Here is an 18,620-nt window from a genome sequence, read left to right on the forward strand (position 1 = left end):
GGAAGCAAAAATGCAGACAAACATCTCAGTACTTAAAAAAATATCCAGATAACTGTGGACGGGGACATCAGGGGAACCTACATGCAGTGTTTATGGATGATATGTTCACAGCGCAGTCAGGGACTGATACCTCACCTCATATCCAATATTTTGAAGGGTTGCAGATTAGATTACACATTGCTGAACAATAACATTATGGCATAGTGTCTTTTAAGATGGCATTAACTGTTCTAGAATGTACTGCAAAGACGTGATGTTTGCCTAGAGCTAGGGGTGGGGGGACAACTTCACATTATCCACTGGCAGATTGCAATTGGAGGCAGAGCTATTTAAAGAGGCTTATTTCCAGCCAGACAGCCGACCTGCCCACTCTCCCCCACCTGCAGACTTGCATTCAGCACATGTTCCTATCTGACTGGACCATGACACATGTAGGCCACCAGAGGCTGAGGACAAAACATATGATGAATATTCATAAAACTCATGGCCATCAAAAGCCAGCTTAGCAAAAGGTCCGCTTCTGTATTTGTGCAGCCTTCCAAATGTTGTTCCAATGAGTTTTAGAGCCATTGTTTTTTTTCTCCCCACTGAAACAAAGCAAATGTTAGAGAGAAACTACTTGTACGATTGTAAAAATAAAATGCAATTAATCAACTTTTTAATTAATGCAAGTGTTCCTTCTTTGCCGACAGGTTGCCATGGACACGGCAGTGTGCTTATCTTTGGAAGTAAAGGCCCTTTCATTTCTCAGATCAAATGCTGTCGTTTTTTTCAACAACTCACTCCTAACAGGCACGTGCTGTTTTATCTGCTTTTACACATGTGACTGATGGAGTTCAGTCTTATTTGAGAGAGAGAGTGAGAGAGAGAGAGAGAAAGCAGTGTGTGTGAGAGAGAGATATAGGCAAAGGGAGAATGGGGGGAAAAAGAAGAAAAATAAAAGCTGAATGCTAGGAGAAATAGAGAATGCAAGAAAAAGATAAAAAGAGGATTGCTGAAGCCTGAGAGACAGAGTGCAAATTTATGTAACTGTGTCTCTCCTTCAGGCTAGACAGAGAGCCAGTGTGTCTGAACAGAGAGTTAAACAGTAAGAGAGGCACAGACAGACAAACGGACAAAGCCGGAGGAAGACGTTCAGATGGAGAGGAGAGAGGAGGAGTGGAATGACAGAGTGCCCTCCCCTATTCAGTCCTCAAAATTAGACCCAGTGCAGGACCGGGTGTCTGACCTTTTCAATACAGAAACACATAACCACGTTAAAAGCATACAGAGCATGACCTCTATTACTCCACCCAAACCTAGCACCTCTTCCAATACTGGGCTGTCTGCACCGCAATCTAAAGCAACGGTCTACACAATAAGCTGGATAGTTATCAATCATGTGGCTGCAGTGGCCAAGAAAACCCTCATCCTTTATGGGTGTCCAACACATTCAGTGCAGGAAGCTGCCAACTTGATGTGACTCTGATTCACTTCTGCTTCAATGCTGTGCGTGAAGCTGTCAGTTCAAACCGACTCACTGATTCACTCGACTCGCTTTGGCGCGAGGAACTGTCAGTTCAATTGGAATTCACAATGTGAGCGATTCCCTTGCAATCGATTCCTGATGGAGAAGTGAAAGCGGAAAGGGTTTCAGTGTGTTTAACCCTATCTTACCCAGGGTATACACCAGTGACACATGGATTTTGTGCCCAACAAGTGATTAATATCAGCTTCCTATGTAGCATCCAAAACACATAACACTGTAAAATATTTTTTTCCCCTCTAAATATCAAAAGATCCCCCCCTCCCAAAATACTAATAACGCATATCTTTTCCCTGCTTCCAAGGTGCCAAAACCTTTGCATAGTACTGTATCTTTCAATAAGATTAACTAAATATTTATTACTGTGAAATGTATTCCTATGTGTGTGTTTACTTGCTTAATCTAAGCTGCATGTTAGCTTAAAGCAGCATTATTAAAGGTGTGTAGTAGATTAAAGGTTTAAAAAAATGTCATTAAAGGGCACATTCACTTCATCTTGGGAATTAGCTGCTTATTTTTTGTGTGAAGCTAAAGAAAAAAAAAAAAAAAAAAAAAAAAAGACACAAAACTTCACAAAACTATTCCGTAGTAGTATTGCATTGCAAACGGCTATGGACACAGACCATCAGCCCCTCAGGCGCTCTTTAAATACTGAGAACAAGGTAAAACAGAGCACAAAAACAAATATTTATCATTTTATTAGTCAAATACCCTAGGCATCCAACTGCAAAACGCATCAAGAGCCCAGACTGCTCACATATACACAAACAGATCGAGCATAATCTCGTTTCTACACTCACTGTCCATTCTCTCAGCTCCACTGACTATACAGAAGCACATTATAGTTCTACAAATACAGACTATAGTCCATCTGTTGCTCTGCATACTGTGTTGGCCTGTTTTGTGTTGGACTGTGAAAAAGAAAAAAAAAGACATGTACTCCAGTACTAGGATTAGACAACACTCCTCTAGTGGTCTTTTTCAGGGCTCACTTCCCAGACCCACTGATCACACATGACACAGTGGCCACTTACGTTTCACTTACAGAAACAGCCACTTCTGGCATTGACCTCTGAAGCCTGGAAGTGCTCTCCCACACCAAGAAGTGGCGCTGATTTACAGCCGGACGTTAAGGCCATGGGGCTGCAGGGGTCGGGAGGCTTTGGCGTCGTGGAAGACTGATGGTTTGGGAGAATGGAGGGGGGTGAAAAAAAAAGTTCATGTGATTGATGCGGAGCGGCCCTAACTTAACAGTCTGCTAAAAGTCTATTGAGATTGGAGCTGTCAACGTATACAAACACACAAAACACGTCTGCCGCAATGACAGAGGGAAGAACTGGGGCTCAAGGGAAAGGCACTCAACACACAGCCACAAAAGAATTATAAAAAAAAAGAGAGAGACAGAAATCCCAAACAGTGCCAGCATTCACATCTTTGAGCCCGAAAACAAACATTTACGAAAGAGCCTCCAGGTCTAATATACACCCTAGTGACAAGGTGTTAGCATCCATTCTACTAACAAAGCAGACTAAATGAATGTGTTTCAACCATCTGAGTGAAAAGGCTCTTTCTCTCTGTGTGTGTAGAGAGAGAGAGAGAGAGAGAGAGAGAGAGAGAGAATGCATTTAGGAGTGGAATTGGCTGAGGATCTAAGAATAGCTTCTCTCTGCACTGAGGACTTTTTTCTATTTCTTTTCTATTTTTTTGAGCAGGTAATAAAGAAAATTGATGAGCCGTTAGTTGAATCCTCAGCCCTGGATCCGCCGGCTTAAACCTGTCTAATGCACACATTCTCTCTTTGGTAGGTGTGTGAATGTGTGTGCTGCCAACAGCACGCACCCACTGAACTGCCAGAGAGTCCAGCTTTTAAAATGTGCGTGTCAGTGTTGGACTACAGATCAACGTTGAGTTTAGCTGCCACTGAATTCTGCAGCACAGAGTCGATGTAAGGCCAAATAGACAGAGTTTCTTATTCTAATGGCTTGTGGAATCTATTTTAACGGAACTTGTAAGAGCCTAGTATCACAAGCATAATGCACAAACCTAGTGGCATAAGTGTTAAACGTTCAGAATTAGCAGAGGTTAACGTACATGAAACTAATTCTGCTCCTGCAGACCATGACATAACGGACTGAGGTACATGAGAGGAAAACAGTTCCTTGTAGGCATTTGCTTGCTGCTTTTTCATAAGAATTCCCTCTATGGAGGAGTATTTATTTCAACCAGCCAATGATCACGCACTGAAGACTCCCACAGCGTTATCTGTTCGACTGTGGGTTGCTACTGTCAACAGAATCCTGGGTCACGCAACGAGTACAGAATGTTTTCTGTTTTGAAGTTTTAAAAGAACTGAGTCTGAGTTCAGTTAGGGGGAGCTTACAGAGATTCACAAAACTATTCCGTAGTAGTATTGCATTGCAAACGGCTATGGACACAGACCATCAGCCCCTCAGGCGCTCTTTAAATACTGAGAACAAGGTAAAACAGAGCACAAAAACAAATATTTATCATTTTATTAGTCAAATACCCTAGGCATCCAACTGCAAAACGCATCAAGAGCCCAGACTGCTCACATATACACAAACAGATCGAGCATAATCTCGTTTCTACACTCACTGTCCATTCTCTCAGCTCCACTGACTATACAGAAGCACATTATAGTTCTACAAATACAGACTGTAGTCCATCTGTTGCTCTGCATACTGTGTTGGCCTGTTCATCACTGGTCCAGACCCTCACAGGACCATTATAGAGCAGGTATGATTAAGGTGGTGGATTATTTTCAGTGGGCATCGTCCTTTGACCTCTGACGAAGGACTAGAGGACGACCAACACAAACTGTGCAGCAACAGATGAGCCACAGTCTCTGATTTTACATCTATAAGGTCAAACGATGAGGTAGGTGTGTGTTACTAGAGTGGACTGAGTGAGCTTAGATTTTTAAAACACATGAGCACACTGACACACACACACAATAATCCAAAACATTAGAAGTGCCCCCTTGTTTCTACAACAGTTAGGGCTAAGCATTACTGCTAAAAGCATCCTTAATCCTGTGCGAGGCATAGTCGATGCAATATGCGTTCATTTTTGTAGAAGGGCAGTCCAGAATGATGATCTGCACTATGCAGCCACTGCAGTGGCAGGCCAAGGAAATCCTTGCCACCAAATCATGCAGAAAAATGGCTGCTCACTGCGCTGCACAAGGGACAAATCTCTGCACTCTCAACACTCGTCTATCACCCTTACTCACGTCAGCAGTTCCCTCCACATGAGGGAGAGAGGGAGAGAGAGGGATAGAGAGAGAGAGAGGATGTCCGGTAAACAGAGAGCAATCAGTTGTGTTTTCTTTTGCTGTCTGAGTATTCAAGCATGTGTTAATCAGCAGTAATGCAATTCACAGCGTCATATCTGATTACAGCCCCCCACCCCCACCAACAACACACACACATACCCACCCACACTCCCGGTCGTCTTGTGGGAACTCTTGCTGGTGAAACAGTCATGCGGACTCTTTCTGCACGAGTGGACCCAGGGCGGCCCCAAACCCTCCCCCAAGCGTCTCTGCTAAAAGCTGGGAGGAATGTCACAGATGAGAGCAGAAAGGCAGCAGAGCGGCCAAGGACACAAACACAAACATCCTAACCTAGCACAAGTCAGATCCGGCCCCTCCGCGCTGGATTCTTGATTGCACTGGAGCGTGTTTGTTTATGTACACATACTATCAGGGTGCATACAGATAATGATGCCACTCTGCATGGCCCTGGAAAGGTGAAACAGTCTGTATGCATTGGGGTAGGGTAACAGTCTCTGAGAGATGGCCCCTGTGACTTTTTGAGACTTCGGTGCTGTATTCTTAGAGCTAATATTTCATTAACTTCAAATCAACCCAACTGTATTTATACAAAACGTTCATATTAAAGCAATATTATTGCATATCAAAAGTCTAAATATTCACTTCTTACACCCTAAACTGACACTTAAGCTGTTTTAGTGTCAAACTGGTAGAATGGAGAAATAATAACGTTGACGTTTTGCACGTAGCCCATTTATTTTGGATGACAGATTTCTTCCTGACTCATAATCTTTAAATAACAATATTAATAATGCCATAAAATCTTTGGTATCACAAATTTGTAGACTGAAAAGTCAAGAGGGTTTTTATGGTCTCTGTGGCAAGTTATCACTTTAATACTGCAATGTGAAACATATACACTGTCAGAAGGAACGTGTACTATACATGTGCATTGTCACTAAATGTAAGAACAGTTTACATGTACATTTAGAAAAATACCACAATGCTTTTAAAGTCCTGTTGTGTTCCCTAAAGCTACAGTACATTCTCTTCTTCAGAAGGAGAGGTGAATTTTTGTAAGCCTTCATTATAGAACTGTGTAAAATTATGAGGGGTGGGGAGTTCTGAAGATGACAGGAGGTGCAAGAAAAATGTACAGTTAATATGGAGTAGGCATGGTACTTAACTAAAGTTACTGAATATGTACCTGCAACAAAAAGTCCCACTACAGTGACAGTTTTTCAGTGTGTGCATAAATAATTTGCAATATTCTACTGAAGTGAAACGGTTACGCTGCTACTTCCCAATCAGTAGCCGGCACTTATTGTGGCCAGGTATCACCAATGGCCATTGGTATGACCAATTGCGCGATTGTAGTGAACCTCTGCTCTAAACTCATACCAGCAAAGCTTGAGTGAGCCGGAATAAATCCAGAGATGTGGTTCGTGAAGCTGTGGCATGCCAAGGTACAGCTAGCAGAATATACTCTACTCACCATATCTTACAGTCATTAGACAGAAAAGGAGCTTGTTTATATGGCAGTATTATTCATATATTTAGGAACAGATGTCCTAACATCTCCAACGTTAGCTAAAAAGATTGCAGCCTTTTGAGCAGCCCTCAAAGAGCTTTACTTAGAGAAGTAGTATAAAAGTCTGTATTCTCAGCAGTAAATATAAAAATCCAAATAGTTTCATTTTCTCTTTTAACCATTTTTAGAGTGCAGAGGGTCTTCAAATTAGATGAAGAGAATGTGTCAGCCTCTATTGGTACTTGTGGTGGATGTGCACAAGTGTGTGCAGTTTTTCTTCTGCGAAAGCAAGAGAGGGGGAAAAGAGGGAAAAAAAAAGTGTGCGCCTGTGTAAGAGGACTAAGAGGAAAGCTGACAGAGTGCTGAAACTGCATCCAGGGATTTGTGAGAAGAATGTGTAAATAATGCACGCATCACTTCCACTTCTGCGCTAATCTTTGCGATTGTGTGTGCGTGCTGACTGCAGGCTGAGCAAAAGCTGAGGAGTTGGTGGGCTGCCTTTAGAGCTGCTGAGTTGCTTGCGAGAGTTGTGTTTGTGCATTCGTTTGATGTAGAATTCTCCAGTACACCTTGCCAGTAATGCACATATTACATAATCTATGCAATGTATACAGTAACACTTGTCAGCTTTTAGCCTTTGTAAGATGAAAGGAATGATCTTTCAGGGATCTACAGAGGAAAAGAGTGCTGTGCACGCAAACACACACAGCCTTTACATTCTCAGACTCGAGGCAAAATAATTGCTGGTGTGTGCTTGGACATCATTTCCAACACTGAGTTTAATCTCCCTGGAGGCTTTCTATCATATAACAAAACATCTCCTATAGAACCCTCTGCTTTTCCCCCTCTATTCAGCCCTGATACTGTATGTACACTATGCAGAGTGTCCATATTTACCCCACAGAGAAGATCATAGGTCCACAATGCCCAAAATGGACATGCAAGTTGACTGGAACACAGTTTTAGCCTAGGGCTGCCTCGTTCAATTAACTCCATGTTGGAATTAGCACAGCAAATATGTTACAGACAGGAAAGAAGGAGAAAACATACGGCCTTTTGGAGAGAGTCATTGTTATGTATACGCGGTTCTGCTGTGTGTACACAGACTGCGCCGGGTGTCACTTAACGATGCTAATTGGCTCTCTGGCTCCAAGTGCGAGGAGAATTAATCACTTTTCTAGCTTTTGTCAACCCCGAAACACACAAGTCACTTTCCCACTGGCCAAGGAGCCAAGGACTGCTCGCTGCATAAATATTCGGTTAAAAACTTTCAGCACACCCTTGAGACTGGGGTTCAAAATATTCTGTGGAGTATTCTGCAGAATATTCTGCTGATGTCCTTCAACAGCTAGCAATTCATGCAGCAAAACTGGTTCACAGGCTTTGAGCAGGTCAAGAATAGATATCCTAAAACTTATTTTTATTTTAGCCCAAGCACTGTACAAAATCATGAGATCTTCAGAACAGGCTGATGCCATTCTACGGCAGGCTCTTGTTTATCCTAACATGCATTTGTTTGTACTGTGTCTTAACTACTTCTGCCAGGGAAGGCACACAGTGTTGGGAAGGGAGAGAGCGCACTGGCATTAATCTGTGCTTTTTGGTTTCGAATGGGTGGGGTGAGACCACACAGGCTCTGGAAGAAAAGAGGAGTGCTGCAGGATTGCACCAGATGCCTGTGTCAGTGTCAAACACTTTTACTTGACCGGTGCTTGCCAAGCTTTATAAACGAAAGAGGGGAAGCAGTTACGCAACACACACTAATGACATACATTACCTTAATGCGCTATGCTAACTCGGAGTCTCCTACTGACAAGGGGGATTACGGATGGATCAAACCAAAGGTGGCATGAAAAGCAATTTCGACTAACAGCAGCGTGACAACGCTCTAGCTGTGAGGTCGACTGGGAACAGAAACGGGAGGAATCAGGTCTGTGGGTGGAAGCCAGAGTGGGACTGTGGGCGGGGCTAAATACCAATGAAGGCAGCCCTTAGGACGTGGATTAAATGAGTAAAAACAAATAGCTTACAGACAGGTTTTGATCCAGAGAGGAGGGAAGTGTGAGAGCGAGAAAACAATACTATAAAAATAATCACAGACCTAAACTTGGTAGCAGACATTACAGTGTCATTTCTGCAGAGTGTTCAACATTGGTCCTCATTGGTCCATTTAAAGCAGAGAGGTAGGGCAGGGCAGAAGCCATGAGGATAGAGCTACTGTGTCTAATTGGATAACTCTACCTCTGATTCAGTGTGTCATTCCCTGTCTGACATAGCCTGCCCTCCATTTGTTAAATTAGAAGGCAACAATGACAGTGGTGTGAGGAGTGATGACCAGAATTGTAAAATATATATATAATCACCTGCTGCCCCTTTTACTATTAGTCTCAATTCTCTACTAATGCAATTTACTACCACCCTCTAAAACAGAAAGCATGTGCACGGGAGGACAGTGAACTGGAGAGAGCAAGAAAGGAACTGAAAAATTACATCCAGAAATAGGAGAAGACAAAAACATATTGCACATTAAACACCTGAAACTTCAGGCTGGCAGGCACTAACATTCCCTTATCAGGTCTTCCAATATCTAAGTGAAGAGGATTTAAAACTATTTTGCGGCATGCTTTGACATTGCCATAGCGACAGCCACTGCCATGGCTTGATCTTTGAGTGGGAAAATAAATACATTATATAAAAAGCTTCAGACTTAATTGAGGGTGCTTTGTCATGGGCGATAATAGAACACATTACATATTCCCATGCTCAGGCAATCTAGCTGTCAAGATTTAATTATCATCATCAGAACAGCTTATAAGAGGGACCTTTAATCAAAACGCATTGTCCAAAAAGGAGAGTGAGGGGGAGAAAGAAAAAAAAAAAAAAAAAAAAACTAAAAATTTTCGATAAATGCATCCCATCACCTAACACCTTATTTAAATCAGAACTGATATTAAAGTGCGATAATGATGAAATGGTACTGCATGATTAATAGCTTATACTATCCAATACTATAACCGCAAATGAGACAAATAGGAAAATACTTGTCTTGATTTACACGAGAAGCCACAGAGAGCAGTCTCCATTTTTTGTCAGTGCTGCTTTTGAAAATTCAAGCCTATTAGCTTCCCTAAAGGTCCAATTATCTTAATTTCTCTTTAGCGCTCTCTTGTTTAGCCAGGTGTGTAAAGGGCTGACTCTGCAGCAGCCTGTGCAGGAAAGGTCCTCCCTGCAGAAAAGACTCACTCCTCAAAAACGGAAGATGTCCTCAGTCAAGGAACCAGGCTAACGCACTCCCACTGTCCTGGGGGGAACGACAGAAATAGTTCTAGGGATGATGTAAAATCTTGAAGTGCTTTCAGGACGATAACTATTCTGTAGGTTAAAAGTTAGTGTCTCACAATTCATAGTGAAGGTCAGCCGCTGGGAGGAGACAGGTGCTACTTGCTGATTTAAACTGAGGTTCTCCAAGGTAAACTTTCCTCTAGGCACTGAGGGGAAACAGAACACTTTCCGCTGTCTTAAAGACGAAGTCTTGCTGTGCTCCTCCAGCTACTGCAGTAAAGCTGGTTTCACAGACACCCACTCAAGGTCTGTCCCAAAATCTAGAGTGCTGCCTAAGTAGGCACTGACTACATAGACAGCTGTTTAAGTAGGGAGTGTTCTAAAGGTCGTCTGTGCTCATGAAGCAGATCGAGATGCTCTAGTTAGAGAGTGATAGCTAGAGAGCATCACAGCTTGTTCCTGCCCACTGGTGTTTACTTAGATCAGCTGCTAGCATCAGCACTATGGATTTTTCACTTCCGTTTTTTTTTTTTTTTTTTTTTTTTTTTTTTGCAGTTTTAATTAGTATTGCTCTGGAAATAGGAGTTGTGCTTGCGTGGCATCATGGGATCATGGGACTGCATTCACGGCTGATGAAAGGTTCGATGCAACCTTAAAATTCTGCCAGTTTAAGGTACCTCAGTAGGCAGTATTTTAAGGTAAGAATTGGGACAGCCTACATACTGGGAGCATGCACAATATGTCGTAAAAATGCTCTCTATGTAGATAGCTCTCTGTGTTATGTGACAGACCCTCTGATTTCTTCAAAAACTAATATATTCTACCAGGATTACAGTACAATATGTTTTTAAAATGTAATAAATTCTGTTGGTTTCAATCTACAGTGTTAAGTGGCAATAGTTGGGGTCAAAGCTAAATTCCCATATATGCTTCATGCAATACATGAAATTGTTAAATGTACATTTTTAACATGAAAAACATACCAGAACGCGTGGATAATATCCAAAAGAACTTAAAGGAACACTACATAATACTTTTACCTTAAAGTCCTCCTCCCCATTGTTTTCAGTTCCTGGGGAACCCCAGGAGCAAAAAACCCAAATCTTACACACCATTTCTTTAAAATGGCTGTTTAAATTGTTAGCATGTTTGTTTTATATTAATTTGTATACATTTTAATCATTTATATCCTTACATTTATTATTAATCATTGCTTTCTGTTTAATAGGTTAATTTCAGCAAAAGAGAGTACATATGAGCAGCAATAAGTGATATCATTTTGGTGTTCCTAGGGCATTAAAACATGTTAAGCGTTGTAGTATATCCATGCTAAGAACACAAGCAAGGGTAGGGAGGCGTGGCTGAAGGGAAGGGCGTGGTTGAATAGAAATCATTTGTTTAGGCTGGTGCTCTAGTGTGACATCTAGTGGCAGAAAGGATCAATTACAGAACTAATATTTTGACTCTTAATTTGGAATTGTAGGCATATTGCTGTTAACAGGCTTTTTCTGACAGTCTGGATGCAGATGGCTGTCAGAACCTTGGCCCAAAATGGCTGGACACCCCACAAAGAGGTGTCAGAAGGAGAGAAACAGGATTATACTTGAATCAAAGGTCCTCAAGGACAGCCTTCAGTGAAATGTCAAAAAGCAGCCATGTCATGTCTGCAGGAGTCTGGGCAGACTCATATCTGAACAGAGCTCGACCTTTGGCCAGTGCCAGAGTTTACAGGCCTGGAACTGACCCTACACACTGCAGTCTGTACACAGCCACAAAGCACTGCAGAACCATGTCACTCAGAGCATAAAACAAAGCCTGAGTTGTAAATAATCTAATGCATCTCTCTGCATGATTCGACAGACTGCCTGCAAATAACAGTAATCCAACTTTTCATGCTTAGCAACCATCACTAGGCATCAGATTCCTAATCAAACTCTGGCGGATTTCTCAAAACAGCATTTTGGCTCCACAGAAGGAGGATACTGGTTGACGAGAATAAAGTATTCATGTATAAAGATGCTTCAACAAGTTATACAAAAGACATTTAGAAATATGACAAAACAATAATATTTAGGGGGGGAGTCACATTAAAAAGTGAGTCCATAGGACAGTGAGCTTTTCTTGTGGTTTTGCCTTATGCTTCTATAGCACTAATACAAACTGCTATTAGTGATGGATGCACGCCTCAATTCATGCCCTCCTTTATATAGTGCACCGGCTGCTGCTGCACTGATGTGTTAGCCATACGTTTACATGTGTGCTTTGCAAAATCTAAACAAAAGAAGTTTTCAAGAAACAGTGAAATGCACTAGGAAATTACTTTCAAAAATAGACATTTACCTCCTTAAATGTGCTTAAATGAGTCCAAACAGGAACTCTCATTTCTGTATCTAGTGTGCTTAATTTAAAAAGCAGTCTATCAGAACTGTATATGAAGTCTGCCAGCTTTAGAACTTGAGTCAAACCTACATTAGTGAATGAAAGAAATTACAGATAAAACACCTGAATGACAGCTGCAAGTTTTCCATATGCAGCCACTAAAAAAGACTAAGGCTAAGTGGAATTTTTGTAGTTACTGGGCTTTGTAGTTGGAATGACACTGACCTCAACGTATGATAGAAAGCCACTTATGCTCTCAATTAATTTCTTAGTCCACAGTAATCACTGGAAAGTTCCTTGACTTTATTTCTTGTTGTGTGGACGGGTAGAAGCTGACAACATTTAAGGCTACTAAAAATAATAATAATAAAATAAAAAAATAAAATCATTCTTTCAGAACCCGGTTGCCAAGCAACAAAAGCGTGACTGTCTCTCTATGCAGGGTCTGTTTACATTTCGGAAGATTTCAGCACAGTTTCTCTCTGACGTTGAGAGGAGTGCATTAATGGTGTCTTCTCAGTTTTGAGGGAAACTGTCTTCAGTATAAGCCGCTGATGAAAGAGGATGTGAGAGTGAGGACGGCTACAGCAGCTTCAATCTGCATGGATTTGATGACTTTCTCCCTCACACAGACAGATTAAATCAAACACCACTTGTCACAGTTAACTGTGTAAAAGGCTTGGCAGGACTCTTTTGCGAAGCTGAAGGACTCTTTTAAAGCTGAAGGAAGCCAAGCAAATAATTAGGAAGTCCATACAAAAACTAGAACTCGGGTAAGGAGGAGGTATATTATCAGCTCTGCTATGTAAATCTGTGAAAATATTGGGGCTGACTGACAACAGTACAGAGAGACTAATAAAATAAATAAATAAATAAACAAATAAAAATAATAATTAAAAACAAACAAACAAAAGTCTTAAATCACCAAAGGTCTTCTACTGAAGACCTGTGTGCAGTAATTTGCTTTAAATAGGCATTTCTCCAATTTTAACCCTCTCTTTTACATGATTGCCTGTCTCAGTGTCATCATTAGAGGTCAGCTGAGGTAAGCGCTTTTCTCATCTCCTTTTTTCGAACAAAAAAGGCACAAGCCTCACAAAGCGTTTCTGAATCTGAAAGAATAGCTTAATGAGGACCATATGTCCTCGGAGTCCATTTCATTACTGAATCTCTTCAAATAGGACACCTGACGCAGCAAGGCTCTAATGCCTCTCTCTCAGCCGCTGGGGGAGCAATAAGAAGAAACAGTAACACTTCTTAACGTTAGAAATACACAAGAGTGCGACTGCCGGGGCTGAACAAAAATGAAGAGGTCAGCATGAAAGAGTGACGAAGCTTTCAGATTTTGCCACATTCCCTTTAACCCTGAGCTGCCTGGAGAAGATGCATGTGCAGGCTGCACACAGCCTCTTGTTGATCCGTGCAACTCGGGCCTCGGCAGCTCATAGTCGATCTTGTCAACGTGGCCTGCCATGTTGGCCTGTCCCCTCTCAGCAGCCACGCAGCCACGGGGGAAGAGAGTGGAATGGCCAAGCCGAACCTGTCTCCTTTAATTCACTCGGCCTGGCCTCGCCAAGTCAATTCCGCTTGCTGAGAGAATGGTGGTGCAGGAAGTGAAAGGGTCAAACTGCATGCGAGGCATCACTCAAAAACTGCCAAGCACTGTGTCCACAAAGGTGACACTGAGACAGGGTGAGGGGTATTTGTTTGTTCGTGTTTGCTTGTGTCTCTCTCTGAGGGAGTGTACACAAGCGTGAGTGGCTTTCTAAGCTGCCTGTATGCTGAATCAGAAAGCAGATTGTGGAGATACACATTTGAGGTCACTGTTGTTGCACAAAGGTAAATCTGAAAGAGACAACTTGGTTTAATTGTCCAAATACAGAAGTACTTGACAGGTTGGGTCAAATACAGAAATATTTGACAGGTTGGGTGAGCTTTAAGGTTCTGTTCTGGTCCTTACTAGAAAAACCCATGTAAGAATAGCTCCAATCACAGCGGTGGACCATAGTTTATGGCAAAGAGTCAAGATGGGGTTAGATGGAGCAGAACAAGCAATAAGGGCAGAAAAATAAGTGTACTGATTGAAAAGGATGAAAATAAAATGTGAAAATGACTTTTGGCTCATTTTCATATAAAGAAACAAGCGCTGTTTTGAGTCGTTCTGAACATAGCAGGTCACATATCTTAAGACCTTTCAGACATATGAAAAAGTGATGTCCCCTTTTGTGTTTGTGATGTTTGTTGACATTCGTTGCTTGTTTTTGTCCAGAAAACTACAAGCCCTATTTGACTATTTTTACTGTTGTAAATTTTCAGTGGCTGAAAATTCCGTGCATCACTAGCTATTTCACCTCAGCTATTCAATTTGCAAAGTGATATATGGTACATTGGGGAAGGGATTTCAAGTATGTGGTGGTTGATTTCGGGTCGAGGGAGACATCCATGTGATGGATTCACAGAGGAGGGAAAAGGCAAGGCCCTCTGATGCCCTCATCTGTATATAATAACCATGTCAGCATGAAGCTTCTCCAGTGTTCACTTACTTTCTCTCAGTGATGGGAGTGAGGGATTGAGGACAGGAGAAACAGCTGGCAAGGCCACATTTGACCGCCAGGCCATTGCTTTCTCTCACCTCTTTGAGCCATAATGAAAATGCCGCGAGAGATTGGGATCGCAGCGAGCGAGGGCTTCATCAATCAAAGGCCAGTAGAGAAAAAAACGCCAATAAAACTGGCACAAATCCACAACCCTGTTCCACCCTGCACATAAACACACGTTCCAAAATCTTGTGCTTGTTTTGCATCCACTGTTCCTGGCATTGGATGTGTTCGTCCTGAATTAATGAAATATGACATGAGTTTGTTTGTTTGTTTTTTGTTAACCCCCTGTCCCTCAAAAGGCTATTCTCTGCTCCCCAACCCGGTTCAGGGCTGGAAAGCATGAGACCATGCTGATTAGCGCGCTCGTACTGATTAAATACGAAGTGACATTTGTTTTCTAGTCTGGTCTTGTAAGAGCTATGATGAGGATGCATTTGTTCATTTGTGTGCCTACACACTCACCTTGTCTTTCCTCTGCCTTGCCACCTCCTCGGCCGACTGCAGCGTTTTGCAGTACGGGCTGCGTTCGGCTGTGAAGTGGACCTTAGAGAGAGAGTTCTCCACCAGAGCCACGGACAGATTCACCCCCTCAATGTGCAGCCAGCCTATGAAGTTTCCAGCTTTATCCATGCTCTCAACCTCCACCTCCACCTGAGAGAGAGAAAGAAAAGAGATAAAGTGCTTGGAATCTCTGGAACTGGTAAAGAGGTACAATTAAATCATGATGAATAGAAATAGAAAATAGAAGGCCCTCGTCTTTTTAAATTCTATCCAATTAATTGTAGTCACCAAATCTGCTCATAAACATCTCCTGCATTCACAATGCCACCGAAACATAGGAGAGTGAGGGATAACATTCTTAAAGACTTGAGAAGCCAATCACCCCTTCTTTTCAAACTACCACCAACACAACACCACTGGACAGGCCAATGTGTTGAAGGAGAGTATCAACTGCCCAGGTTTGTCGTTTCAACTGACAGTTACCTGTACTAGCCAGTGCACAGAGTTGTGAAGAGGAAGAGTGGCCCTCCTTCCCACGCATAACCCATTTGCAAACCTAATTTTTAAACTTTAGGTACATTTCCACCAACAAAAAAAATGACTTCCAACCTGAACTGTGATGGCGCACATTAATGTTTCAAGCTAAATACGCTGCAGAAAGAGCACAGAGCCTCAAATTAAGAGTTACAGTAAAGCTGGACAAGGTTATTTACAGCATGTTATATTTTCCTTAATGGCGTGCAGGAAAATGTCGCCCCTTAACTGTGGCTCTGTACGTTTATCTATGGCTCTGAGTCTGGGGCTAAATTAAGCCAGAGCAATGCTAGAGCCCCTCCACTAATGATGCATCTTTGGCTCCCATCAAAACTGTGGAAACATGGGCCAGTTATTAGCACAGCAGCAAGGTTCTAGGAATCTTGAACGGAACCCGTTAAAAAACCAGTACTTGGTGTAAACGGACGAACTGTGCTCTCTAGGACTCCAAGCCTTGGACAGCTGCAGCATTCCAGGGGTTCAAACCTACGATTTCCCAATAATAGGCCTAGAGCATAGATAGCTGTGCCACTCAGGAGCCCCAGGAGGCCCAGTTCTTAAATAGACAGATCTGTGGAAGAGAGAGAGCCCTTTATTGATTACCCACCAAGCTCCGCACTTCAGGTGGCAAGAGAAGCCTCCTTTTGGCACGCGCCCTCTCTCCCTCTCTCGCACACACACACACACACACACGATAACTGTCACCGGATTGCTCATCTTTCTCGCACAATTAAACTTTAGGTCAAGCTTCAGTCACAAACTAACTTTAGCCTGACATTCACAATTAAACCACACGCTCGGAACACAGACCTCTAATAGATCATTTTGTCTCCAAGAGATGGGGCTGTTTATAAGCCAGCAATCAGAGATAAGAGGCAAGGACAAAAGGTCTGCTACATCTTTGCATAGCAGAAGAAAAAGAAGCTTTAAGACGATAGGAAATAGCTTGGAGTCAGAGTCTCTGCTGTCCAATTGTCCCAGGCTAGATTCACGCCGTTGGCTAAATAATTTCCCAGCACACATGTAGCTGCTCAGAAGTTCAAGGTGGCTACACAGATTTTTCTTTTTAGGAGATTTGTAAATGATTATACTGGCATCATAGCCTACTGGAATACATTTAAATGTATTGATGCTTGTTGTGTCTGTGGAGGGTGGTAGAGCAGCAAGAAGAATAAACAATACATTTTACAACATTTCTTTGAAAGAGACTTTTGGAGTCATTATCAGAAGTAATGATCTGCCTTTTGCTGTTTGTAACGTTCTACCCTCACAGTCTTGGAATTATTGCTGGAAGCCTAAAGTGTATGTAAGGCCAAAGACAGCAGCTCATCTGCTGAGGCACAGTTTGTGTTGGTCGTCCTCTAGTCCATCAGTGGACACAGGACGCTGTTGGCTGGATGTATGTGATTGGTGGACTATTCTCAGTCCAGCAGTGACACCGAGGGCCTTCAAATCTTGAGCCACACTGCTGTGTCTGATCCACTTGTAGCAGCAAAACCTACACCAACACATCACAACCAATGTGGCACCAGTGTCAGAGGAGTTCTGAGAATGATCCACCACCTAAATCATACCTGCTTTGTGTTCGTCCTGTGGTGTGAAATGGAACTAAAGTGTGCAGAGAAACATGCAGACTACAGTTTAATTGTAGAAGTGTGATCATTTGGTGTGGGCAAATGTTAGAGATTCTGAGCTTAGAGACTGTTATTGTTAGCCTTTTGTGTCATTTCTTTCTTCACAGCAGGACACCTCTAATTAATGTGGAGAAAATACATATATAAAAGACAAAGTATTTAAAAAATAAACAAAGTGAAGAAAGCCCAGGTAAACAATTTGAATTACAGAACAAACAACCTAAATACACATCTAATCAAACAAAACTTGCTGACAATGCCATATTGAAGATGAGATGGACAAAATGGTAGCCCAGTTTCTCATACTTCCCCTGTATGCTACTTATCCCGTTTTTTTCACACTTACATGAAACAAAACCAATTTTGTGAGTACGTTTTTAGAGCCGACATGGGAACAGGCAGGTGTTGTGGAAAGATACTCCAGGAGTCAAACGATTAAGACTGGAGCTGTTCAGCCCCTCAGCCCCCTGGGAAATCTGCTGGGAATTACTTGGGAGGCTGAGCCAGCGAACGTGGAGAAAGTAAAAAGCTTTTTAATGAGGGCATAATCGCCACTTTGATTAAACCCAAGCATGACAACCAACTTCACATTATTGGGACAAACAAACACGCTTTCCTCTTCACCACTGGCTAATGGAAGGCTAATGTGCTCCACTCAAAAACGACAGCCCTCCTGTTGAGCCACCCCACACACACAAAAAGGGTCCCACACTGCAGCCTTCTTGCTAAACCCTAGGTTGTTTACATGTTCAAGCTGCCCCTAGTGCACTGTCATGGATAGGTTAAATGCAGAAGACATACGTACAATGACAAATAATTGCACATTGACCATTTTACTGAGATAAATACTGTCCCAGGTGAAAAAGGTTTTAGAGAGTGTGCCAATGATGCAACAAGATTGTTGTGTGTGTGTGTGTGTGTGTTTTTTTTTTGTTTTTTTTGGTTTTTTTTAAAAGTTATTGCAGATGAGAGTGATGGTAACATATGGTATTCTGGGCAGAGACATATTTTAATTCTCAGGCTTATCATAAGACAAGGTCACATTCAATGCTGCACACTAGAATTCTCAGAAAACACCTAATATCTTATATAAGCCATTGCATTCATTTTATAGTTACATGAAACCAATCTAGATGCCATAAATGAAGTGAATGAAGTGTGAAAGTAACATCACATTTGACCCCCCCCCCCCCACTCTATTCAGCTTATTCCTATGCCCCACAATGCTCCATATGGAATATGGATAGAGCGTCCACTGAAGCGTGATCCGACAACATGCTAAAAACCTCTTTACACAAACAATATGACTATGAATAAGGAATACTTATTGTTAGAATGT

General features: G+C 42.1%; 1 protein-coding gene across 2 annotated transcripts in view; it reads right to left on the bottom strand.

Annotated features, from left to right (window-relative positions):
* The window catches only part of snd1 (staphylococcal nuclease and tudor domain containing 1), a 162,678-nt gene that overhangs the window by 42,510 nt on the left and 101,548 nt on the right, over positions 1 to 18,620 (bottom strand). For both annotated transcript variants that reach the window (XM_066667129.1, XM_066667130.1), the window contains exon 17: positions 15,075 to 15,263. In XM_066667129.1, the coding sequence (XP_066523226.1) occupies positions 15,075 to 15,263 (189 nt within the window). The remainder of the gene's footprint in view (positions 1 to 15,074; positions 15,264 to 18,620) is intronic.

This window comes from Hoplias malabaricus, chromosome 4, assembly GCF_029633855.1.
Source record: "Hoplias malabaricus isolate fHopMal1 chromosome 4, fHopMal1.hap1, whole genome shotgun sequence".
In the NCBI taxonomy this organism is placed as follows: Eukaryota; Metazoa; Chordata; class Actinopteri; order Characiformes; family Erythrinidae; genus Hoplias; species Hoplias malabaricus.